The sequence below is a fragment of the Ctenocephalides felis genome, unplaced genomic scaffold (genome assembly GCF_003426905.1).
Source record: "Ctenocephalides felis isolate EL2017-DRISC unplaced genomic scaffold, ASM342690v1 CF-g0.4_SCAFFOLD_03626, whole genome shotgun sequence".
NCBI lineage: Eukaryota > Metazoa > Arthropoda > Insecta > Siphonaptera > Pulicidae > Ctenocephalides > Ctenocephalides felis.
The window spans coordinates 5,519-27,990 of NW_020539780.1; the positions used below are offsets into that span (position 1 = coordinate 5,519).

General features: G+C 30.2%; 2 protein-coding genes and 1 long non-coding RNA gene across 3 annotated transcripts; all 3 read right to left on the minus strand.

The window, feature by feature from the left end:
- Positions 1 to 865: 865 nt before the first annotated feature.
- LOC113390774 lies at positions 866 to 1,780 on the minus strand. The gene has a single exon (XM_026626894.1). It carries the CDS (start codon positions 1,778 to 1,780, stop codon positions 866 to 868), a length of 915 nt encoding a protein of 304 aa, XP_026482679.1.
- Positions 1,781 to 8,374: 6,594 nt separating this feature from the next.
- Positions 8,375 to 8,802, minus strand: LOC113390776. Its single transcript, XR_003368296.1, has 3 exons — positions 8,652 to 8,802; positions 8,475 to 8,573; positions 8,375 to 8,389 (listed from the first exon to the last, which is right to left on the minus strand). It is a non-coding gene; the product is annotated as an uncharacterized LOC113390776 (long non-coding RNA).
- An 8,676-nt stretch (positions 8,803 to 17,478) lies between these two features.
- On the minus strand, positions 17,479 to 21,211 carry LOC113390775 (probable electron transfer flavoprotein subunit alpha, mitochondrial; the record flags this gene model as incomplete). Its single annotated transcript, XM_026626895.1, has 2 exons — positions 17,479 to 17,828; positions 21,060 to 21,211. Coding segments are annotated over 2 exons (329 nt in total), but the record flags the coding sequence as incomplete, so codon positions are not given.
- Between the last annotated feature and the right edge of the window lie 1,261 nt (positions 21,212 to 22,472).

Below are 22,472 nucleotides of genomic sequence, written 5' to 3' on the forward strand. Positions count from 1 at the left end.
TGTATGTCCTCTTCATGCATCGGCACCTGATGATACGCTTTTGCAAGATCTATTGTTGAAAAAATTGTTTTATTGTGCAGGTTTGTAAAAACATCACTGATTAGTGGAGGAGGATATTTGTCTGGTTGCGTGCTTGAATAAGTTTTCTATAGTCACCACAGAGTCTATAAGATCCATCCTTTTTTGATACCATATGTATTGGACTTGCCCACGGACTGCTTGAAGGTCTCAAAATGCCCCTGTTCAGGAGATTTTGTATCTCGGCTTTTGCAGCTGATGCTTTTTCGCCAAAAACTTCCTGAACCGGGCAGCAACTGGTGGACCTGTTGTGGTAATCCTGTGTGCGAAAGGAGATGGTTTAATTGTTAGTCTCTGTGGCGTTCTAGTGATTGTTATTATATTTGTTTAGTAAGCTCCTGAAAGGTTGGTGTGGGTTAATTGTGGAAATGTTAATGTTCTGGGTCTTCAGCACTTTGCCATCAGAGGCTAAGCCTGTCGTTGAATCAATTAGTCTTTTGCCTTTCAGGTCTATTAGTAGATTAGTAGCTTAGCAAGTCTGCACCGATTATGGCTGTTGCCACATCTGCTACTGTGAATTGCCAAGTGAAGGGTCTGCGCAGCGAAAGGTCCAGCTCGAGAGTCCGCTTTCCATAGGTGGATATTCGGCTGGAATTGGCTGCATACAGAACAATCTCTTCCTTGGCACGACCGGTTGCAAACTTGCTAGCTGGAAGAATCGAGAGAACGGAGCCAGAGTCTATAAGAAAATTTATCCGTGTTTTTCTGTCTGTCACACATAGTCGGAGCTCTGGACAGACAGAATTAATATCACCATCATTACTTGCTCCTGGTGTTGATGGTGACTTTAGTTTTCCGGCTTCAGGAGAGTCTTAACCAAACAGGGTTCTATGCATTTGGTAGCCTTCTCTCCAAACCTGCTATGGTAAAAGCATAGCTGTGATTTGGACGGCGTCTTTGATCTCCCTCTCCTGTGCCTGGAGTGACTTCTGGTCCTGCTTCTCTCGTCATGTTCTCTGCTATGTTTTAAATTCTCCACTTCTGTCGTCAAGGCATTTAGTTTCTGCATCATGGCAAGCAGAATTTCTTGGGTGCGGTCACTTCTTGGTTCAGGTGCTCTGCTCGCTGTGGCCATCACCGATGATGGCAGTCCACAAGTATCTACAAGCCTGTCTGCCATCTCGCCAATGGCTTGTAGCCCAATGTTTTTCGATACAAGCAGTAGAGGCCGGATGTGTTGTGGGAGTCTGTCCAACCAAAGTTTATGGATGATATCCTCCGAGATTTCACTCCGAGCCAGGTCAATCATTTCCCGTAGTAGCTGGGATGGCTTTTTGTCACCTAGGACAACGTTTGTTAACAATTTGTCTACTTGCTTTGACCTCGACTCGGATACTCGGTCTAGGATTATGCTCTTCAACGTGTTGTATTTATTTTCGGTTGGCGGATTTCGCAACACATCGCTTACCAGGTGTAAAGTAGACCTGTCCAGAGCACGCAATACCGCCGTGTACTTCGCATGGTCGGATTTGATCCTATCTCCAAGAAACTCTGTCTCAATCAACAGGAACCATAGATCAGGAGCATCTTCCATGAACGGGGTTATTGTATGCCTGCCCACGTTGTAAATTTGTTCCGTTTTTAAATCATTGTTCACTTGGTTGGAGTTGCTCGCACATGGCGTGCGAACTTGAGTTTCGTCAAAATCGATGAGCGATCGATTTAGATCTTGTGAGGCTTCAGTGTTTGCGGGTGAAGACATTATTAATGATATAGTATACCTCGCTTGTAGTATCAAGATCAGAATTCAGCCACGTGTTTTTCATCACGTCGGGGTCACCAATTATATAGATGTTGGGTCTATATATAATTTATATTTATAATTAAAAGAAACTGAATAACGTGTATATAAGTTTAATTTATAATAACAAAACAAGTATAAAGCATCTCACTGATATAAAGTGTATTTAGGTTAGGTTTTATATCTTCACTCTTCCAAGGGTTGATGCACAAGAGGGTGAGACTGCATTTTTCGCATCCCTCGAGCCCACGCAAGTGTTGCACGATGCGCCGTCGCCAACTTGACAGTTTGCGACGTTCTTCACACGCAACGTGTCTATGAAGTTGGTATTGGCGTTTCTAGTTGTTACTCTCACCGCTAGGTGTCAGGAAACGCCATACATTTATTTTTCCAAAAACATTCTACATTATATCTACATAGTTCTCTTTATAAAAACAATGCCACATAGCATAGAAATGTACATAAATATACACATTATCCACAATGTATATATATATATATATATATATATAATATATATATATAACATTATATATGATTATAATAGATGTAGTAACTGTATAAACTATGTGCGAAAAACATAAAAATGTACATAAATGTACACGCTAATCCACATTTATATATATAATACAAATATATATATATATAATATATATACTATATATATATAATATTACATATATAATATTATATATATATATATATGTGTGTTGTAATATCATTTTAGCATATCAGCCTTTCAAGCTGAGCACAAAAAGAATAGAAATGTACATGAAAGTATATATTATTTATATATATACATATACATATATAACCACAATTCTTTGATTGATATTGATTCAAATCAATATATAACCAATATATATATATATATATATATTGAATTGTCCTGGCTGGTGGTTGATATATTGGGAGGTAGGTTCTAGATCACCAGTACGACCAGGAATGGTAATGGTAAGCTGGACTCGAGCGGTGAATAGTTGAATAGTTGTTGAAATATTATATTTGTGATGTGGACTCTCCAGAGTCCACTGGTAGTGTGTAAGGCCTTTAGGACGAACAGCGATTTGATAGTAATTTGTAAACACACTTCTTTCTTTGAATGATACTTTATTATTCACTATTTTTACAATTAATATTTGTTGATAACCTTTGGTTATCATATCAGCAAAGACTACATTTTACTGAATACTATGTCTGGCTCCAAGCTTGACTCCAAGCTTCTCTCCAGGTTTGACTGACTGTCTAACTTTTGTTAACTCTTATATACTAATTTATTGTTTACAACCTATTTACAAATCCAACAGTAAGCACTTCCGATGTCCGCGTAACCTACATATAACTAGCAACGCGTTTTGTAATTATTAAACAAAATATGATTCGAATTGTTATTACAGTTCAACTTCCCTCTTCAAAAGTTTTTCGTCCTCGGAAAACTATAAAAATTAAGAAAAAATTAAAAAAAAAATGAGTTCCATCTCTTCTTCCTTCGGCCCTTAAAAACTTTTGTCCTCAAAAGTGTCATTACTGTTAGAATATGTTTACAAATATATGTGCTCTGAAAAAAAAAATCTTATAATAATTTTATTTTTATCTCTATATTAATAAATTTTTAATAACATACATATAAAAAAAATCAGCAGTTGAATGCAATTTAGATGGTCGCTGATTATGTAAAGGCATCACTGAAATTTAAAATGTTATTCCGGTAAAACAAAATATGCTTCGAACAACTTACCATAAATGATGCAAATAATTTTTTGTTAAAAAACTTTTATATCAATAGAGCATAAAAATCTTAATATGAAAAATGTCTTTAAAATCTGCAAAAAAATATTAATGGCGTAAAGAATCTTGCATTTGATAATTTAAATCATAAATAGTAATTAATGAAAATTTAAATTTACGTTGTATTGTTAATTCTTGATATATTCGAAATTTGCTGGGTAATCAAAATTGAACAAATGCTGCTTTGAAATATGAGAATTCGCTTATGTCAACCAACAAAATGACTTGCGTTGTTACTACTGTGTTTACACCTGGCGAGTTTTTAGTTTCTTCCGGTATTTATAATTAAATAATTTTGGTGCTGTTCTGAATATAATAAAATCGGGAATGTTTCTCTTTTTGCGACGATATCAATTTTCTGCTGCTTTGGCTTTGTAAATGTGCATATTTCTCCTTTGTGTTCAAATTCATATTCTTACGGTTGAACATATCTGTAATAGTGGCTATATTTTCATTTATTGACAATTTTCGTTGTGAAGGTAATTTTCTTATCATATTAACTTTATATTCCCTGGTTTCTTGATTATTTTCTTCTATAATTTCATCATTAATTTTTCTTCTTTTGATATTTCTTTTCTTTTTCTTTTTCTTCTTTATTTTAATGGGAATAGTTTTCATATATTCTGGTCCTTCATCATTAAGTATTCTTATTTCTTCTTGTTTATCATTAATTTCTTTCATGTCGTAAACCTCATCTTGGGTTTGTTCCATATCTTTTGCCACATATAGATCCTTTTCTTCTTCGTATGAATTTGCACGTATGGTTTGTTCCATATCTTCGGCCGCATATAGATCCTTTTCTTCTTCGTATGAATTTGCAGCGATTGTCGTCAACTCTTCTATTTTGGTGTTGTGAGTCAAACTTTCTGCTTTGTATTCTTCTTGTTCTTTGGATTCTTCGGATTCTTCGGACTCTTCGGACTCTTCTTTAGTTGTTATGAATGCCTTGTATGTATCATCATATGTTTTTGTATATTTCAGATCCTTATTACTTTCGTAGTCCGTTCTATCGTCATTTCCACCATTGTAGATTCTAAGTTTGTCATCTCTTTTCCGATTTGTAAGTTTTCGACATTGGTTAATGTGGTGTCCCCTCTTCTTGCAGTATCTGCAAGTGACGAATGGGTTGTATTTTTTATCAGATCTGATGTTTAAATATTTTTCTTCCTTTGCAGCAATGTGCATAGCATCTTTCAAATTTTCCGGTTTGGCTGCTTTAACTATAATTTTCAAGTCCAATGGTAGGCCTTTAACAAAAACTGCCAAAGCCAAGTCACAATATGATGGATACGCTATTTCATTTTGTGTAAAATAGCATTCGTTGTTTATTAACGTAAGCAAACTCTCAACTTTCTCTGCAAACTTCTCAATCGATTCCCCATTTTCTCTTGTTGTTGTTGCTAGCTCGTGATGTAACTCAGCGATGGACCTTCTATCTTTAAAACGTTTAATTAGAATAGGTTTGACATTATTCCATAACTGATAATCAGCCCGTCTAATGCAATCAAAAGCTGTTCCACTTAATTTACAAATAACAATTTTTGATATAAATTTGTATGTCTTAAAATCTACATCATCTAAAATTGAGTCTACTGTACTTAAAAATCTATAAAGGTCATCTGAATTGCCATTGAATTCGGGTATAGTGCTAATTGCTAATTGAATTCTAAATTTGTTTATTTCTTTACTATTATCTTTACCTTTTCGAGCTTCTTCAAAAATGGGTTCCATCTTGAGATATGATTAAATTTTGATTTGCTTACTTGAATCCGATGAGACAGTTATGTCCAAGTTAGTCGTAGTCTCGTGTTCGTTCTAAAGTTCTTCGGTAGGCGCCACCATCCCTTAGTTTGTGCTGCGAATGATCGTCGGGTTTATCAAGTTGTGGCAGCTATTGAACTTGATGTCTCCGTCAGAAAATTCTTCAGCGCTACGAGGGAAAAAACCGCTAAGCCACCATGAATTGTCCTGGCTGGTGGTTGATATATTGGGAGGTAGGTTCTAGATCACCAGTACGACCAGGAATGGTAATGGTAAGCTGGACTCGAGCGGTGAATAGTTGAATAGTTGTTGAAATATTATATTTGTGATGTGGACTCTCCAGAGTCCACTGGTAGTGTGTAAGGCCTTTAGGACGAACAGCGATTTGATAGTAATTTGTAAACACACTTCTTTCTTTGAATGATACTTTATTATTCACTATTTTTACAATTAATATTTGTTGATAACCTTTTGGTTATCATATCAGCAAAGACTACATTTTACTGAATACTATGTCTGGCTCCAAGCTTGACTCCAAGCTTCTCTCCAGGTTTGACTGACTGTCTAACTTTTGTTTAACTCTTATATACTAATTTATTGTTTACAACCTATTTACAAAATCCAACAGTAAGCACTTCCGATGTCCGCGTAACCTACATATAACTAGCAACGCGTTTTGTAATTATTAAACAAAATATGATTCGAATTGTTATTACAGTTCAATATATATATATATATATATATATATATATATATATATATATATATATTAACAAAGTCTAATAATCGGGCATAACATCAATAAAAAACATGAATTTCTTTCAAAAATTTATTTTAAATCCATACGTTTCGGCTATAATCCTAGCCTTCATTCAGTGGAAAAATTAGTTGATCTTAGTGTTAAATTGGAAAATTTTAATAATCCATGGTATTAGGATATGGTAATGCACTACACTATGTATTATAAACATTAACTTTCAAGTTAATGTTTATAATACATAGTGTAGTGCATTACCATATCCTAATACCATGGATTATTAAAATTTTCCAATTTAACACTAAGATCAACTAATTTTTCCACTGAATGAAGGCTAGGATTATAGCCGAAACGTATGGATTTAAAATAAATTTTTGAAAGAAATTCATGTTTTTTATTGATGTTATGCCCGATTATTAGACTTTGTTAATACATATGTCAACATCAAATTCAGAATCATACAAAATATATATATATATATATATATATACATGTATATATATATATATTTACATATATATTTATTTTGATTAACATTAAGTTACATAATATCTATGATGTACAGTCTCTATTTGGGAATCTTTTCTGCGCTATTGTTAATGTGCATTCAAATGTTTGTTCAAAATGTCATTATTATCATTGTCTTAAAGAAAAACAACAATCATTGATAGCATCTACAATAAGACATTTTAGAATAAAGCTATTGACATCTCTTTCAGAATAGTCAAATGCAATAAGCAAGTGCACATTAAGGGTGTATTACTGAATACACATTACTGAATACTATGTCTGGCTCCAAGCTTGACTCCAAGCTTCTCTCCAGGTTTGACTGACTGTCTAACTTTTGTTTAACTCTTATATACTAATTTATTGTTTACAACCTATTTACAAAATCCAACAGTAAGCACTTCCGATGTCCGCGTAACCTACATATAACTAGCAACGCGTTTTGTAATTATTAAACAAAATATGATTCGAATTGTTATTACAGTTCAATATATATATATATATATATATATATATATTAACAAAGTCTAATAATCGGGCATAACATCAATAAAAAACATGAATTTCTTTCAAAAATTTATTTTAAATCCATACGTTTCGGCTATAATCCTAGCCTTCATTCAGTGGAAAAATTAGTTGATCTTAGTGTTAAATTGGAAAATTTTAATAATCCATGGTATTAGGATATGGTAATGCACTACACTATGTATTATAAACATTAACTTTCAAGTTAATGTTTATAATACATAGTGTAGTGCATTACCATATCCTAATACCATGGATTATTAAAATTTTCCAATTTAACACTAAGATCAACTAATTTTTCCACTGAATGAAGGCTAGGATTATAGCCGAAACGTATGGATTTAAAATAAATTTTTGAAAGAAATTCATGTTTTTTATTGATGTTATGCCCGATTATTAGACTTTGTTAATACATATGTCAACATCAAATTCAGAATCATACAAAATATATATATATATATATATATATATATACATGTATATATATATATATATATTTACATATATATTTATTTTGATTAACATTAAGTTACATAATATCTATGATGTACAGTCTCTATTTGGGAATCTTTTCTGCGCTATTGTTAATGTGCATTCAAATGTTTGTTCAAAATGTCATTATTATCATTGTCTTAAAGAAAAACAACAATCATTGATAGCATCTACAATAAGACATTTTAGAATAAAGCTATTGACATCTCTTTCAGAATAGTCAAATGCAATAAGCAAGTGCACATTAAGGGTGTTTTATCCCTTTGCACTAGCTAGAATTTTATCATTAATCATGATTATACTTTGCATGTCATTTGACAGTTCCTGAAAATCTATACAATGTGATTCCCTTTATCATCATTAAACAACACAGATAATAATATTTCTTGTAATATCAAAATGAAATTATTAATACTTAAAAACTTTTCCTGTGACATAGCCAAACCTAAATTAACCTTTGCACTAGCTAGAATTTCACCATTAATTGAGAATTTCCTTTCACTTACGATTATATCATTAGTGTTTTTAGTATGTTCTCCAAACTGACTTAATATATAATTACGAGTCCTACTGTTCAATATTAGTGGGAGATCAGCAAAGATTTCAGCACATTTCAGACTTCATTCTTATTGTTTTTTCCTGTGTATTCATTCATCTCATATCAATACTTGTACACTTGTGAATGTGTTTAGTAAACCGTCTAAACATTTTACATTTAAACGTATTTTCCTTTTATACTGCTGAAAAAATCGATGTAGAATTATTAGTTATGATCCTACATTATTAGAACAAGATTAATTTATATTTAGTTATTTAATAACATACCTTTCAGAGAGCTGACAGGAATTCTCTCTGTCTATTTATAACCTTAAAATTTCTAGTATTGATATAGTTAAATGTCTCAATTATTTCTGAATTATTAAACTGTAATGAAAAATCATATCAGAATAGTACAATCAAATGAAAGTAATTCGAAGTATGCATATTAATAAAAGTACTCACTTAGATTGAAAGCCGGCAAATATTATTACTTATTTTACTTTTACTTCGTCGTTTCTCGCTGGAACTACATAATACATGCATTTTTCTTGGTATTTCTTCATCGTTAAACAATGCACTTCGACAGCTTATTTGTTTTTTACTCTAACAAGCATTTATTATATTGTCTAGGTTATCTCTCCATGAAAAATTTATTACAATGGACGCCATGTTTGATTTACGTATCTGTCATATGTCAAATTCGATTTCAAAGTGAAAAAAAAAAAAAAAAAAACAAGCGCGACCGGCGGCAGGGGCTCTAACTAAACTCGGGTTACAGACGTTTGTTCCGAGATTACCGGCCATGGATTGAATCAATTGAATAGGGAACGGGCAACATAGATAAACAAGTATAATAGATCGCTATGTCTGGCGGTTTGACGTTACCTCGATTGAAATACAAATTTTTAAAAATAGATGGCAGCACATGTATAATATTTAAATTACCTCTGGTTTTACTTTTTAATTTGTACGTATCGTATACAGCCCCAAAAACCTGAATAATTTTTAATATTGGAAATAAGAACAAATCATACGAAATACAAAATATATATTTTCAAAGATATTACATATGTTTAAAGAACAATTAAAATTATGTTTATATTAACAATTATAATTACAGTTATGGAATGTTTGAAAATATAATAATTATTATACATAATTATAAAAGTATTATAATTTCACAATTATGCTTAAATAATATTTCAAAAACTAAATATCTAAGTGAAGAAAATCACAGAAGTATTTAACTAAACTAAGCACAAATAACTGACTAATATTAATTACTTAATGACTAATATTAATATGTTAAAATCTTAAAAACTAAGAAGAAACTACAAGCACAGGAGCACGCAATGAAATTACAAATTTAGAAGGAATGACAAATAATACAAAAATTTAAAGGGTTAAGAAAAAAACAACTAATTTGTTAAAAAGTACAAATACTTCACAAACAAAAAAGTCCTAAAAACATAAAATATATATATTGATATCAAAATTGAGAAAAATTCAAATTCCTAGGATTAAAACTCATTTACTAGACATTGTTCTTTATTAATTCTGCATGTAATAGTTATTTCGCTATCTAATGAATTAATAGTAAAGTTGCATTTAACAAAACCTTTGAATAGTTTCTGTACGAGTGTTTTATAACATCACATTTAGCCATGTTCCATCATGAAAACATTATCATTGAAATTGCCATAAAAGATCAAAAAAGTGTTTACAATGAACAGTTGCAACAGTTGCAATATTTTTGATTCCCAAGGTCGGTAACAAATATATCTTAAATTTAAACATTATATTGGGATGTTACACAAGTTTTATTTGAAGAATATTATAACACTAATCTTCAATCAAAATACATTAAAATATTATGTATGGTATAGACTCTCTTTATAAGTGTTTACATTTGCTAATGTAATAGATAATCTTATTAAATATAACAATGAATTTACGTTGATGAACATTTAAACCAATACTAGTTTACTTTATAAGTGTTTGCATTTGCTAATGTAATAGATAATCTTATTAAATATAACAATGAACTTACGTTGATGAACATTTAAACCATACTAGCTGAATAACTGTTTTGCAACTTCAACAATATGAGATTCAATCCAATCATATAACAATTCCGAAGATAATGGTATTTCATCAAACATCAAAACACAGTATCTGCTACTAATACTTTTTAAAACAAATAGCTGAACCTAATGTTTTAAATAGACACTCATAAATACCGCTATACACTTGTATCTCTGAATGCGACTTTCTCAATGTTTGAGGACATGGCAAAATAAATATTTGTCTCCAAAAATAGTAGACCTTTGGAGACTTTTTGTACGACTTATTCCTTAAATTATTGCATTGTTTATGAATCCTTCTTGTCATTACATATTGCATTCCTTGGTTGACAAAAGTACTCCTGCGCTTTGTTCGTGCATTTTGCAGCAATTTGCAGGTACCCCCAAGACACCTATTCAATATAATAACATGTTGACATATCTTGATTATATATAATTATTGCTGCAATTATTATTAAAAAATACCTTTGCGGAAACTTGTATTGGAATAGCTAAATATTTTAACCCGCACTTGACACTTTTTTGGGTACTATAAAAACACTTTGCCATATTAAATTTCACAAAATTAATTAATTAGAAACAACACGAGTTCAAAAAGTTAGGTTATTCGTACAGCCATACAGACAGCGATCAAATACTTGACAGCCACTTGCATGAACCACGAACAATTTGTAGTTGAAATTGAGTGCACATGAGCCATCTGTTTTTAAAAATTGAAACTACTCAAGACCAAAACAGTGCAACGCGCATTTGTTCGAAGATAACTCCCCATGACGGGCAAGCTCATAAAAATGTCAGTGAAAACGCCATGACTTCTCGGGCTGGCGAAAAAGTGCAAACACGGTGCCCAAACAAGATGGCGTTTGACAGGTTTTATTTCGTATTTTGACAGGTTTTATTCAAACTTATGTGCTTGTTAAAGATGGTTATTGCTTCTTATAATCGCAGTTTTCATTTATTTCTAATAATAATGCGGCATATCTGTGTCACCAATCATGTGCGTATATTAAGTGAAGAAAGCGCATGAATAAGAAAGTGAGTTTTGTTATAATTAACGTTAGAAGAAATAAATTGCTTCGTTGGATAGATTCATTGAGGTATGTATTCATAATTAAAATGTATTTGCTATTGGCCACCATATTAAAACAAACATGTGTTGTATGATAAAATTTTCAGACAAGGCCATAAGACATTTTATGATTTGCATGTTGTGTTATCAGCTGAACAAAGTTTAGATCTTTCTATTAGGACTTTGTTGCAGAATGAATCTCGTATTTGATAGGATGTAAGGACTTACAGGATTTCTACACTGCAATTTGATTTGATTTAATTGTTTTGTTACCTGCAGGTATTTTTGTTTTATTGCATAAAAAGATATTACTTTTAAAAATTTTAGGAAGCTATTGTATCAGTATATGCAAGGTTGAAGAATTTCTCCAAAATTTTATACCGATGAGCAGTATTTGCTAATATTGATAGAAGAGGGTCTCCTCCATAGATTGGTAATTATTTGTGTGAATTTAATATTACATACCTGTTAAAATTTTATACTTTAAATTATATGCTCTCAATGTTTTGTCTTTCAGAATAATTTAGGTACATATAAGAAGTATTCATCATTGATTTCCAAAAGCTTTCAATTTATGTATTACATATAACATTTATGTACAGTTAATATTATTATACAAGCTAACAGTCATGATACATATATATTTAATCTAATATAAACTAACATTTCTTTCATTTACCATCCCCAACTTATCCAATAATGAAAGTTTGAAGGTTCACTAAAATAGGACATAAAAAAACAATATTTTCACCAGAAAATTGATAGTCATAGTCTTTGGTATATTACATAGAAGTTTTAAAATTTTCATTCTGTGTATGACTCATTCTACATGTAGACGCACACTAGCTTCAAAGTGAGTTTAATTAATATCTCCTGGTGAAAGTAAATCCATTTTAAATTTAAGTTATGCACAAGTAAGTATGTAAATGCATTTTAAGCGTATGCACAAGTACTGCTATATTTATTAATTTGTCTAACTCAGTCCATATTGATGAAAATCCTGACTATGAAGTACAATTAAAAACTTTGTCTTTTTTACTCATGAATTTACCTTTGTCAGTTAATACAGCACCTCTGAGTTTTTTTTATTACGCCCGAGAGTACATTAATTTGGGTAGGAGTGATTCTGCCTAAGCCCACATTATTAACAAATGAAATAAAGCCATCTGGAGTGCAAATAAATAAGAACCTACTTTCAAATACCCTGGAAACTACCAACGAATGAATCTGAAAAGTAAAACCTAAAGCAATATAACTAATTTCTAACTTTCATAATTTGTGTTTTTTAAGAATCAAACTCACAAATGGATTTTTAATAATACTTTTATGCATGTAAATATGATCATCTAAGCAAATATTGATTTAATTTACTAAAGCCTCGTCAAATTTTGAACCTTCTTCATATTTTTCTGATTAAATATTCTTCCTGACTGTAAATATAATGCATATTGGTAGTAGCAAACAAAATTTATATTTTGAATTTCATTATTCTTACCTCTGTTATTGTAAAATCATAAAAGATAAATGATGAGAATATGTAAGAAATATGAATTACAGCAAATGTCTAACCTAAAAATGCACGTTTTACATCAAAACAAATATTAGTTGACAGCAAATTCAACTCATAAATGTGTCATCCGCCATATTTGTTGGGCTCCAAGTTGCACTTAAAATCCGCTAGAGGAGAGCTTGGCTATGTGCGAAGGCATGGAAGGGGAAGTCAAATCGACCGAAGCGTTCGTAGTGGCTAACTTGAAGCACTAGAAGGGGCTATTATAAACAAAATTTTAAACAAAAACACATAAAATATTTATTTATTTCAAATTTAAATAAGATAATTAAAAATGACCCACCATATCTGTTGTGTAGTGGATTGTAGAAATACCAGCAGAAAAAGTGACTGCAAATTCTATACATTTTGTACAGCTAAGTGGAAAGAAAATCAACGGGAAAAGTGGATCGCAGCGGTTAGAAGAATAAAGTAAGTATCATAACCTTATTGTTATAAAAATACAATTTGGAGTATTATGAATAGTTGTAAAATTGTTATGTTTAGCAAAAAGAAAAATTATAAGTCAATAAATTGTTGTATTATCAAAATTTAATGCTTACTAAAAAAAAATGTTTTATAAAAGAATGTAATTAATACAAGCCTGAAATAATGAAAAATACATATTTATATATTGTATATTGATTATGTATAACTATTATTTATATATTAATTACATTTTATTATATAATAATTGTAATTTTATGATTAAAAGAAAAATAAAAGTTATCACATAGCGAAAAAATGTTTATTTTGCAAACAGTTTAATTAATACAATGCTGAAATAATGCGAAATATATATTTGTAGTGTTGATGGATCACCGTGGGTTCCCAAGCATTTGCAGTGAATCGGTCGAGGTATTGAGTCCTACCTACTTGTCAACAATATTTTCTTCAATAAGTTAATTTCGAAAAGTTAATGTAGTTTTTTTCCTGCAATTTTATTTGACCGGTCTTGTCTTTATAATAATGTCTAAATTATGTCTTTATAATAATGTCTAAGTCTTTAGTTTGATTAAAAAATTGAATAAATTAATTTACTATTTACTTATTCTATTGATAAAATATTATTTATCATTATTATCATATTATTATATTGTTTTTATTAAGAACTATTCCGAGTTTATGACATAAGCTTTGAGGCACTTAACCTTAAAATTATTTACTGCATTTCTTTATTTAATTAATGATTATACTTAACTATGTTTTAAGCATAGGTTTTAAGTACGTTGAAGTAAATTTAATAATTTCAATAAACATTCAGCGTTCACATTATTACTGTATCTTGTTTATTATTATTTATAACAATTATTTAATATCTTTTTTCTTTAACAAACATGTAAAACCCATGAAAAACAGACACTGATAGCCCCAATCAGTTCATATTTATTACGGCGCTGCATGGGCGCTGCAGTCACGCTCGGAGCGAATTCGCTCAGAGCGTGACTGCAGCGCCCATGCAGCGCCGTAATAAATATGAACTAATGACGGCTATCAGTGTGTGGTTTTCATGGGTTTTATATGTTTGTTAAAGAAAAAAGATATTAAATAATTGTTATAAATGATAATAAACACGACAGAGTAATAATGTGAACGCCGAATGTTTATTGAAATTATTCAACGTTCTTAAAACATAATTAAGTATAATGATTAATTAAATAAAGAAATGCAGTAAACATTTTTAAGGTTAAGTGCCTCAAAGCTTATGTCATAATCTCGGAATAGTTCTTATTAAAAACAATATATAGTGATGATTAAAATATTTTATCAATAGAATAAGTAAATAATAAATTAATTTACTCATTTTTTATTATTTTTGGTCAAACTAAAGACTTACAATAGACATTATTATAAAGACATGATTTGATTCCATCAACCGTCAGATAAAATTGCAGGAAAAAAAACTACTTTAACTTTTCGAGGCTTGTAAATTGAAGGAAATATTGTTGGCAAGTAGATATAGGACTCAATACCTCGTCCGATTTTTTTCCTCTAATGAAATGTTCGCAAATGCGATCATAGGTCTTGGGAACCCACGGCGGTGATCCATCAACACTACAAATATATATTTTGCATTATTTCAGCATTGTATTAAATAAACTGTTTGCAAAATAAACATTTTAGCGCTATGTGATAACTTTCATTTTTCTTTTAATCATAAAATTACAATTATTATATAATGAAATGTAATTAATATATAGATAATAGTTATACATAATCAATATACAATATATAAATATTTATTTTTCATTATTTCAGTCTTGTATTAATTGCATTGTTTGCAAAACAATTTTTTCTAGTAAGCTTTAAACAACAATAATATAACAATTTATTGACTTATAATTTTTCTTTTTGCTAAACATAACAATTTTACAACTATTCATAATACTCCTAATTGTATTTTATAACAATAAGGTTATGATACTTACTTTAATCTTCTAACCGCAGCGATCCACTTTTTCCGTTGATTTTTTTCCACTTAGCTGTAGAAAATGTATAGAATTTGCAGTCACTTTTCCTGCTAGTATTTCTACAACCCACTATACAACAGCTTTGGTGGCTCATTTTTAATTATCCTATTTAAATTTGAAATAAACAAATATTTTATGTGTTTTCATTTAAAATTTCTGTTATAATAGCTAACTTTAATGCTCAAAGTAGCCACTACGAACGCTTCGGTCGATTTGACTTCCCCTTCCATGCCTTCGCACATAGCCTATAGTACGAAAAAAATCAAATTTTTTTTCCAATATTTTCTTTCCAAGAAATTTTTTTTTGTATATCGAAAATAATTCAGATTTTAATTTTAATTCTGGCTAAAGTTTTAAAGATCACTTATATAGTCTAAATAAATAATTTTGAGTTTGTAATTCAGTTTATAAAACTTTTATAAATATTAGACAAATTTTCAGAGTATTTATAATAATCTATTTGAAAACATTTAATATTCCGCGAACATTTTGTTACGGTACGGGAAGTTCCAGCAATTAATTATATTTGTATAAGTAACTTTAAATTTTATTCGCATTATTTAAAGATATTATTAATACCGGTATTTTACCATTTTGGTTTTAAAAGCCAAAAATATTGAAACACCGGAATTAACTTCCCGTAAGGAAAGTTATTGTAATCGTCCAAAATCGAAATTGAAAATTTTTGCATTTCTCGACGTTTTGAAATTTCTGAACATTTTGGCATACTTCAGAAAAATGGATGTGTGTGTGTGTGTATGTATGTATGGATACAATTTTTCGCACACGTTTTCGGGCGTGCCGAAAATTTGAATGGTTCAAAAAACATTCGATTCCTATTGATAGGGAGATGTGCTGATTAGTTTTTGGCAAAGGCAGGTCCAGCAGTTACGGAGATAGAGAGTAAAGAGTGCAGAAAATAGAAATCGAGTGTTTGAGAGAACGGAGCATCCGATTTGAATGATCTAAGAAACATTCAATTAATAATGATTGGGAGAAGTGGTTATTAGTTTTTGGCAAAGGCAGACCTAGCCATTTTGAAGATACAGAGCTAAATGTGCAGAAAATTGCATCGTTTTTGAGAGAACTAAGTCCGATTTAAATGATTCAAAAAACTTTTTGCTTGTTTTAATAAATAATTGATTTTGGAAAAAAAAATTTTGTTTCAAAAATTTTTTTTTTGTATATCGAAAATAATTCAGATCTTATTTTTACTTTTAGCTAAAGTTCTAATATACTTTAAACAAATAATTTCAACTTTGCAATTCATTTTATATAATTCTTATAAATATTAGACAATGTTACAATATTAATAATAATAATCTATTTGAAAACATTCAATATTCCTCGAACATTTTGTTACGGTACGGGAAGTTCCAGCAATTTGCCTTAAGGCACGATGCCATACACCTCACTAGTTGAAATTTTTTATCGGTATTAATGCAGTTACTATTGATAGTAAAATTACCATTACCTATCATAAATATTAGGGAATGATATACATATATTATGTTGCATGACAGCAAGTATGCTCATATAAAACAAAACATTATGAATGAAGAAATTGCGAAATACAAATCTTCAAAGGTGGGTTAAACAAGCTTTTCTCAGATAAATAATTTGCAACTTTTGTTTTCAAATTCACGAAAATTAACTTATAAAAATTATGAAAACAAACAAACCAGTGCTATTTTTTTTTCAAGTGAATGTCGACGAAAATTGAACAGAATTTACAGATCTTGTACAATAGCCGCTTACAAGTAAATGCAAAAATTCAATTTAGGCCTATAATTTTTGAAAACTTGGGACAATCCGAGACAAGCGATCCAAATCCGGGAACAAGGTAGAAATCCAAGACTGTTCAGGCCAATCCGAAACGTATACTCACCTTATATAAAGTAAATAAAATTACTAATATTTTATCGCCTGTAGATCCCAAAATCTCCCCAGTAATTTGAAATCCACATAGATTCCACATGGATGTCACAGCACTGAAGGCATGATAGATAATCGTCTTAGAACTAGATCACAAAAGATTTAATTAGGTGAAGGTGATATTATTTTTATGTAAAGATAAACTGATTCAATGTATATTTGTTTTGATTTATTAAAACCCTCATAATACAATGTTATATTATATTGAATTTACAATCTTATCACAGCTATTTGACCAAAAATTCAGAGCTAATAGAAAGTGTTCATATTCCTAGGCACATTAAAATGGGTTTTGTATTAAAATTAATACACCTGCACAATACTTGTACAGCTGCCAATTATAGTAATTAGCTACTAAAGCTTTCCAGTTAACTCTGGAACTGCTTTAAATAAATCAGCTACTAAACCAAAGTCTGAAACTTGAAATATGGGTGCCTCTGGATCTTTATTGATTGCAACAATAGTTTTAGAATCTTTCATTCCAGCTAAGTGTTGAATTGCTCCAGATATTCCAACAGCAATATAGAGTTCCTAGAAATAAATTACATTTTAATATGTTACATATAAGATCAGGCACAGCATTCAAATCGATTTTAGAATCAGCTTATATTTTAAACTTCAACTTAAACAAAAATAAAAATTTGTATATATTTTCATGTTGAGCAATTTTGAGAGCACGCATCAATCGATTTATATTATAATTCAAAAAAACATTTGATTCCTATTGATAAGGAGACGTGCTGATTCGTTTTTGTCAAAAGCAAGTCCAGCCGGTTCAAAGATACGAGACGAAGAATGCTGAAAATGGTAATTCATTATCAGAGAGAAAGGAACGCCCGATTTGAATATTTAACAAAAAATACACTGCACTTGTACAATTGAATAAACTAGATTCATGTTCAATTTAAGTGGATTTTTGAAGAATGTTTTCACAAATGAAATCCACCGTCTCTCATACATTCAATATGACCCTAGTTTATTCAATTAATTGCAAAAATTGTGATTGAAAAATTGAACAAAACATTGGTCAAACATCACAACACATCCGATGATTTGAGTGTTTGTACATCATACCAAATTTATTCCTAATTTATATTTTTCGCCCTTGTACTTATTTGTCGTTATTGCATAATCCAAGCTTATTGAAAACTGTATAACAGAATTAGAAGCATTTATTGGTAGCGTAGAGAAGGACACAAAGTTTTAATTTATCTTTTTAACTTTCCGAAGGAGAAGTTTATGTTTTCATCAAAAAATCCGATTCGCTAATTTTATGTTTTCTCGACGTTTCGAACCATTCTGAATCGAATGAGACCAAATTTAAAAAAGTATGTGTGTGTGTGTGAACAGATTTTTTGCCGTAAATCGACGTTTTCTCCAAAACGGATGGACCGATTTCAAAAATTTAAAAGCCATTCGATGTATCTCGATGAGGACTATCGTTTCTGAGTTTTGTGCGGCAATCGGCCGGGCCGTTTCTTTGTAAATTGCAGAAAAGTGAAAAAATTTTCGTCCACGTTTTAGCCCGCAATTCTGAATCGATTTCGAAATTCAAAAACCATTCGATAGATATTAGTTGGGAATCGTGCTGATTAGTTTTTGGTAGAGATCGGCCGGGCCGTTTTCTTGTAATAAAGTTTAAAAAAAAAAAATTCGACGATTTTTATGATTATTTTTTTGACGGTAGATACCATAGTCTTCTAGATCATACTAAAATATTACGGCCCTACGACAAGTCGTTTAATTTTAAAAATTTATCAAAGTTTGCAAAAATTGGTATCGTTTTTTTTAGCATTTGTCAAAATTAGATCTTTGATCGACGTTTTCTCAAAAACACCTGAACTGATTTCAGAAATTGTCGAAATTTTTTTTTCAACACTTGATTACGAGAAAACGGCCCGGCCGATCTTTCCCAAAAACTAATCAGCACGATTCCCAACCAATGTCTTTCGAACGGTTTTTGAATTTTCAAAATCGATTCAGAACTGCGGGCTAAAACGTGGACGAAAAATTTTTCACTTTTCTGCTATTTACAAAGAAACGACCAGGCCGATCGTCGCACAAGACTGTGAAACGCTAGTCTTCATAGAGATACATCGAATGGCTTTTAAATTTTTGAAATCGGTCGAGCCGTTTTGAAGAAAACGTCGATAAACGTCAAAAAATTTGTTCGCACGCACACACACACACACACATACTTTTTCTAAATTTGGTCTCATTCGATTCAGAATGGCTTGAAACGTCGAGAAAACATAAAATTCGCAAGTCGGATTTTTTTATGGAAACATAAACTTCTCCTTCGGGAAGTTAATTATAAATTTGTCAGAAATACTATTTGTAATGTTAAGGTAACATTTCCATACAATAATTGGTAATTAAACATTTCAAGTATCTCCGCACTTGCATCATCTTAATTGTGCCATTTTTTTATGTATTCAATATCAAATCATGCTGTGCGCATTGAATACGTTAAAAATGTCAAAAAAAATGTTAAGGTTTTTGCTCAAAACGCATAATCTGAATACAAATAATATAGTCTATCTTTAACGTAATTTAAACTATAAATACGCACACAAAGATGACAAATTATTACAAACTAGGTTTGTCGGTTTTCAAAAATCGGTTTCAAAAACCGTTTTTTGCCAAAATTATGGAATTCGAAAACCGGTTTTTAGTGAAAAAGTCGGTTTTCACTGTATAAATAGAAAATGACAAATATAGCCAAATATAAAAGATAGATGAAAATGTTTTGATTCTTGAAATCATATCGTTTCAATAGCATTTTATATCTTATCAGTCTGCAATGGTTCCCAGAAATGTTTTGTATATATTAATTTAGAGTTTTATAGCAGTGTATATATTAATTTAAATCAGTGTGACTTCTTCTTGAAGAAGTAACTTCCACTACACAAACTTAAAAAAAAAGAGTTTTAAACCGTAGAAACCACAAATTAAAGAACAAAAAACTTATAATTATTATATCAGGCTTTAAAAATGATTAAGCATAATTTGGTCGCTAGTATGAGAGTATTTTCTATTTCAGGAAATTTTATGAGTGAACAAAAGACACATCTAACAATAAGTAGCAATTCGGTAGACGTTCTCAGTTTTTTCATATTTCATTAAACAAAAAACAATTAGAATGTTTAAAATTAATTAATTAAATTTCTCGGAACAAACAATATCCGAGTTTAGCTTAATTATTTTTAAAACTAAAATAGATATTAACAAGTATGTATTAACATGTATCTAATTTTTTTACTTTTATTTTTTAATTTAATGATTTTTTTTATTTAGAAATGAATTATTTTTATTTGTTCGAAAACTTTCCTTTCACTATCATAACAATATTTTCATTCTTATATGTGAAAAGAGGCATGAATAACGAATAATTATTTTCAAAGTTATTTAATCAAGATAAACTATTATTTTTTACTTCTACTAATTGAAATTAAATAATTTTGTTTACTATCTACAAAATTGAATAATAAATAAATACAGTCAAATTCTTCTCGAAATTACACTAAATTTGCGGATAAATTACAGAATATTCGAGCAAAAATATTTTCTATATAAAATTAAACGAAAAAACCGTTAAAAATTTTTTTTAGTTTAAAATTAAAAATTAAAAAACCGTTTTCTGAAAGATCGGTTTTTGTATAAACCCTATTACAAACACATAGGATTATATATTAGTAAATTAATGTTTTCAAATTAAGGTTAATATACTTTTATCAGAATTAAAAGAAGCATGCTACTTACAGGTGCAACAATCTTCCCTGTCTGACCGATTTGCATATCATTTGGGCAAAATCCAGCATCTACCGCGGCTCTAGAAGCGCCTACTGCAGCTCCTATCTTATCCGCTAAGTCAAATAATAATTTGAAATTATCACCAGACTTTAAACCACGTCCTAGAAAATTAATTTCATTATTTTAGACTCTTGCTTGGTTTAAGAACAGTCTAATAAACTAGTCTAATGGATTATTGATGAAAATTTGCATAGTAACATAGTTTATTGTCAAAATAAACCCCTTAAAACATTATAGACCTATGAGATATGATTAAAACTATCGATTATATAGATATTTTTTTTCATAAAGGTTGAATACACATTTGGTATATGCCGTTAAATACAAAACGGAAGTAATAATTTTAGCAGTAATAGTAGTAGCTTCTAGAAAAAACCTTTGTTAAAAACTAATCAGCACGTTTCCTTATCAATACGAATCGAATGTTTTTTGAATTATTCAAATCGCTTCATCCGTGTTCCCGAAATCGTCGACGAAAATTTGTATCCGAACACACGCACACACACACACACATACATCCATTTTTTCTAAGGTATGCCAATATTTTCAGAAACCTTTGAAAACTGAAGATATATAAAACTTTTCATTTTCTTTTTTTGCGATTACTATTACTTGCCCTACGGGAAGTTAATAACAAATTATTTTGTTATTATTGAATTAAAACACACAATAAGACCGTATGTAATAATCAGGGCGTAGCGTGCTTTGGCGGGGCTCCGTATCAAAAGTTGTTTGGCGGCCCCCTCAAGAAGAAATTTTTTTTTTCACAAAATATAAAAATAATATTAAAGAATATTTATTTATCATTCTAATTATTTATCTATCTAATTTTCTCTAACTCTAACTTTCTGAATTTTTCACAAATGATTCCAGATATATTTTTCACTCTCCTTACCTTTTTTTAAAAACTGACTCATTTAGTGATCTTGAAATTTTATAAATTTTCTCTCTCTAGGAACATACAGGTCTTGTAGACATTTATGTCCTAGAGTATTTACGTAATTTTTAATTAGTTTTAATTTTAAAATGTTTTTTAGCAGTTGCGATTGTAACTGGAGGGTCAAGAATAAAATGCATACTGCTATTTCGTTGGGAAAACTGGATGCAACCCCATTGCATCCATCATTGTACCTTAATGAAATAAATTTCTTAGATTTCTGTATTCAAACCTATTTCTAGAACTATCAATTGGTCATGATCATATGAGATATTATACAATATTTCTTTACAGTAGTTCAGTCGACAGTTTTCCGGAAACGTTTATTAATTCTCGATTTCAAAAAGACAAATGTCGCAAAGTGTTTGTGTTCGCAAATGACTTACGTCGCAAAGGTTTTGAAATCTTGTTTGGTTTGTGAAATT

Coding starts and splice junctions, on each gene's coding strand:
- LOC113390774 (XM_026626894.1), bottom strand. CDS start 1,780: ATGTCTTCACCCGCAAACACTGAAGCCTCACAAGATCTAAATCGATCG.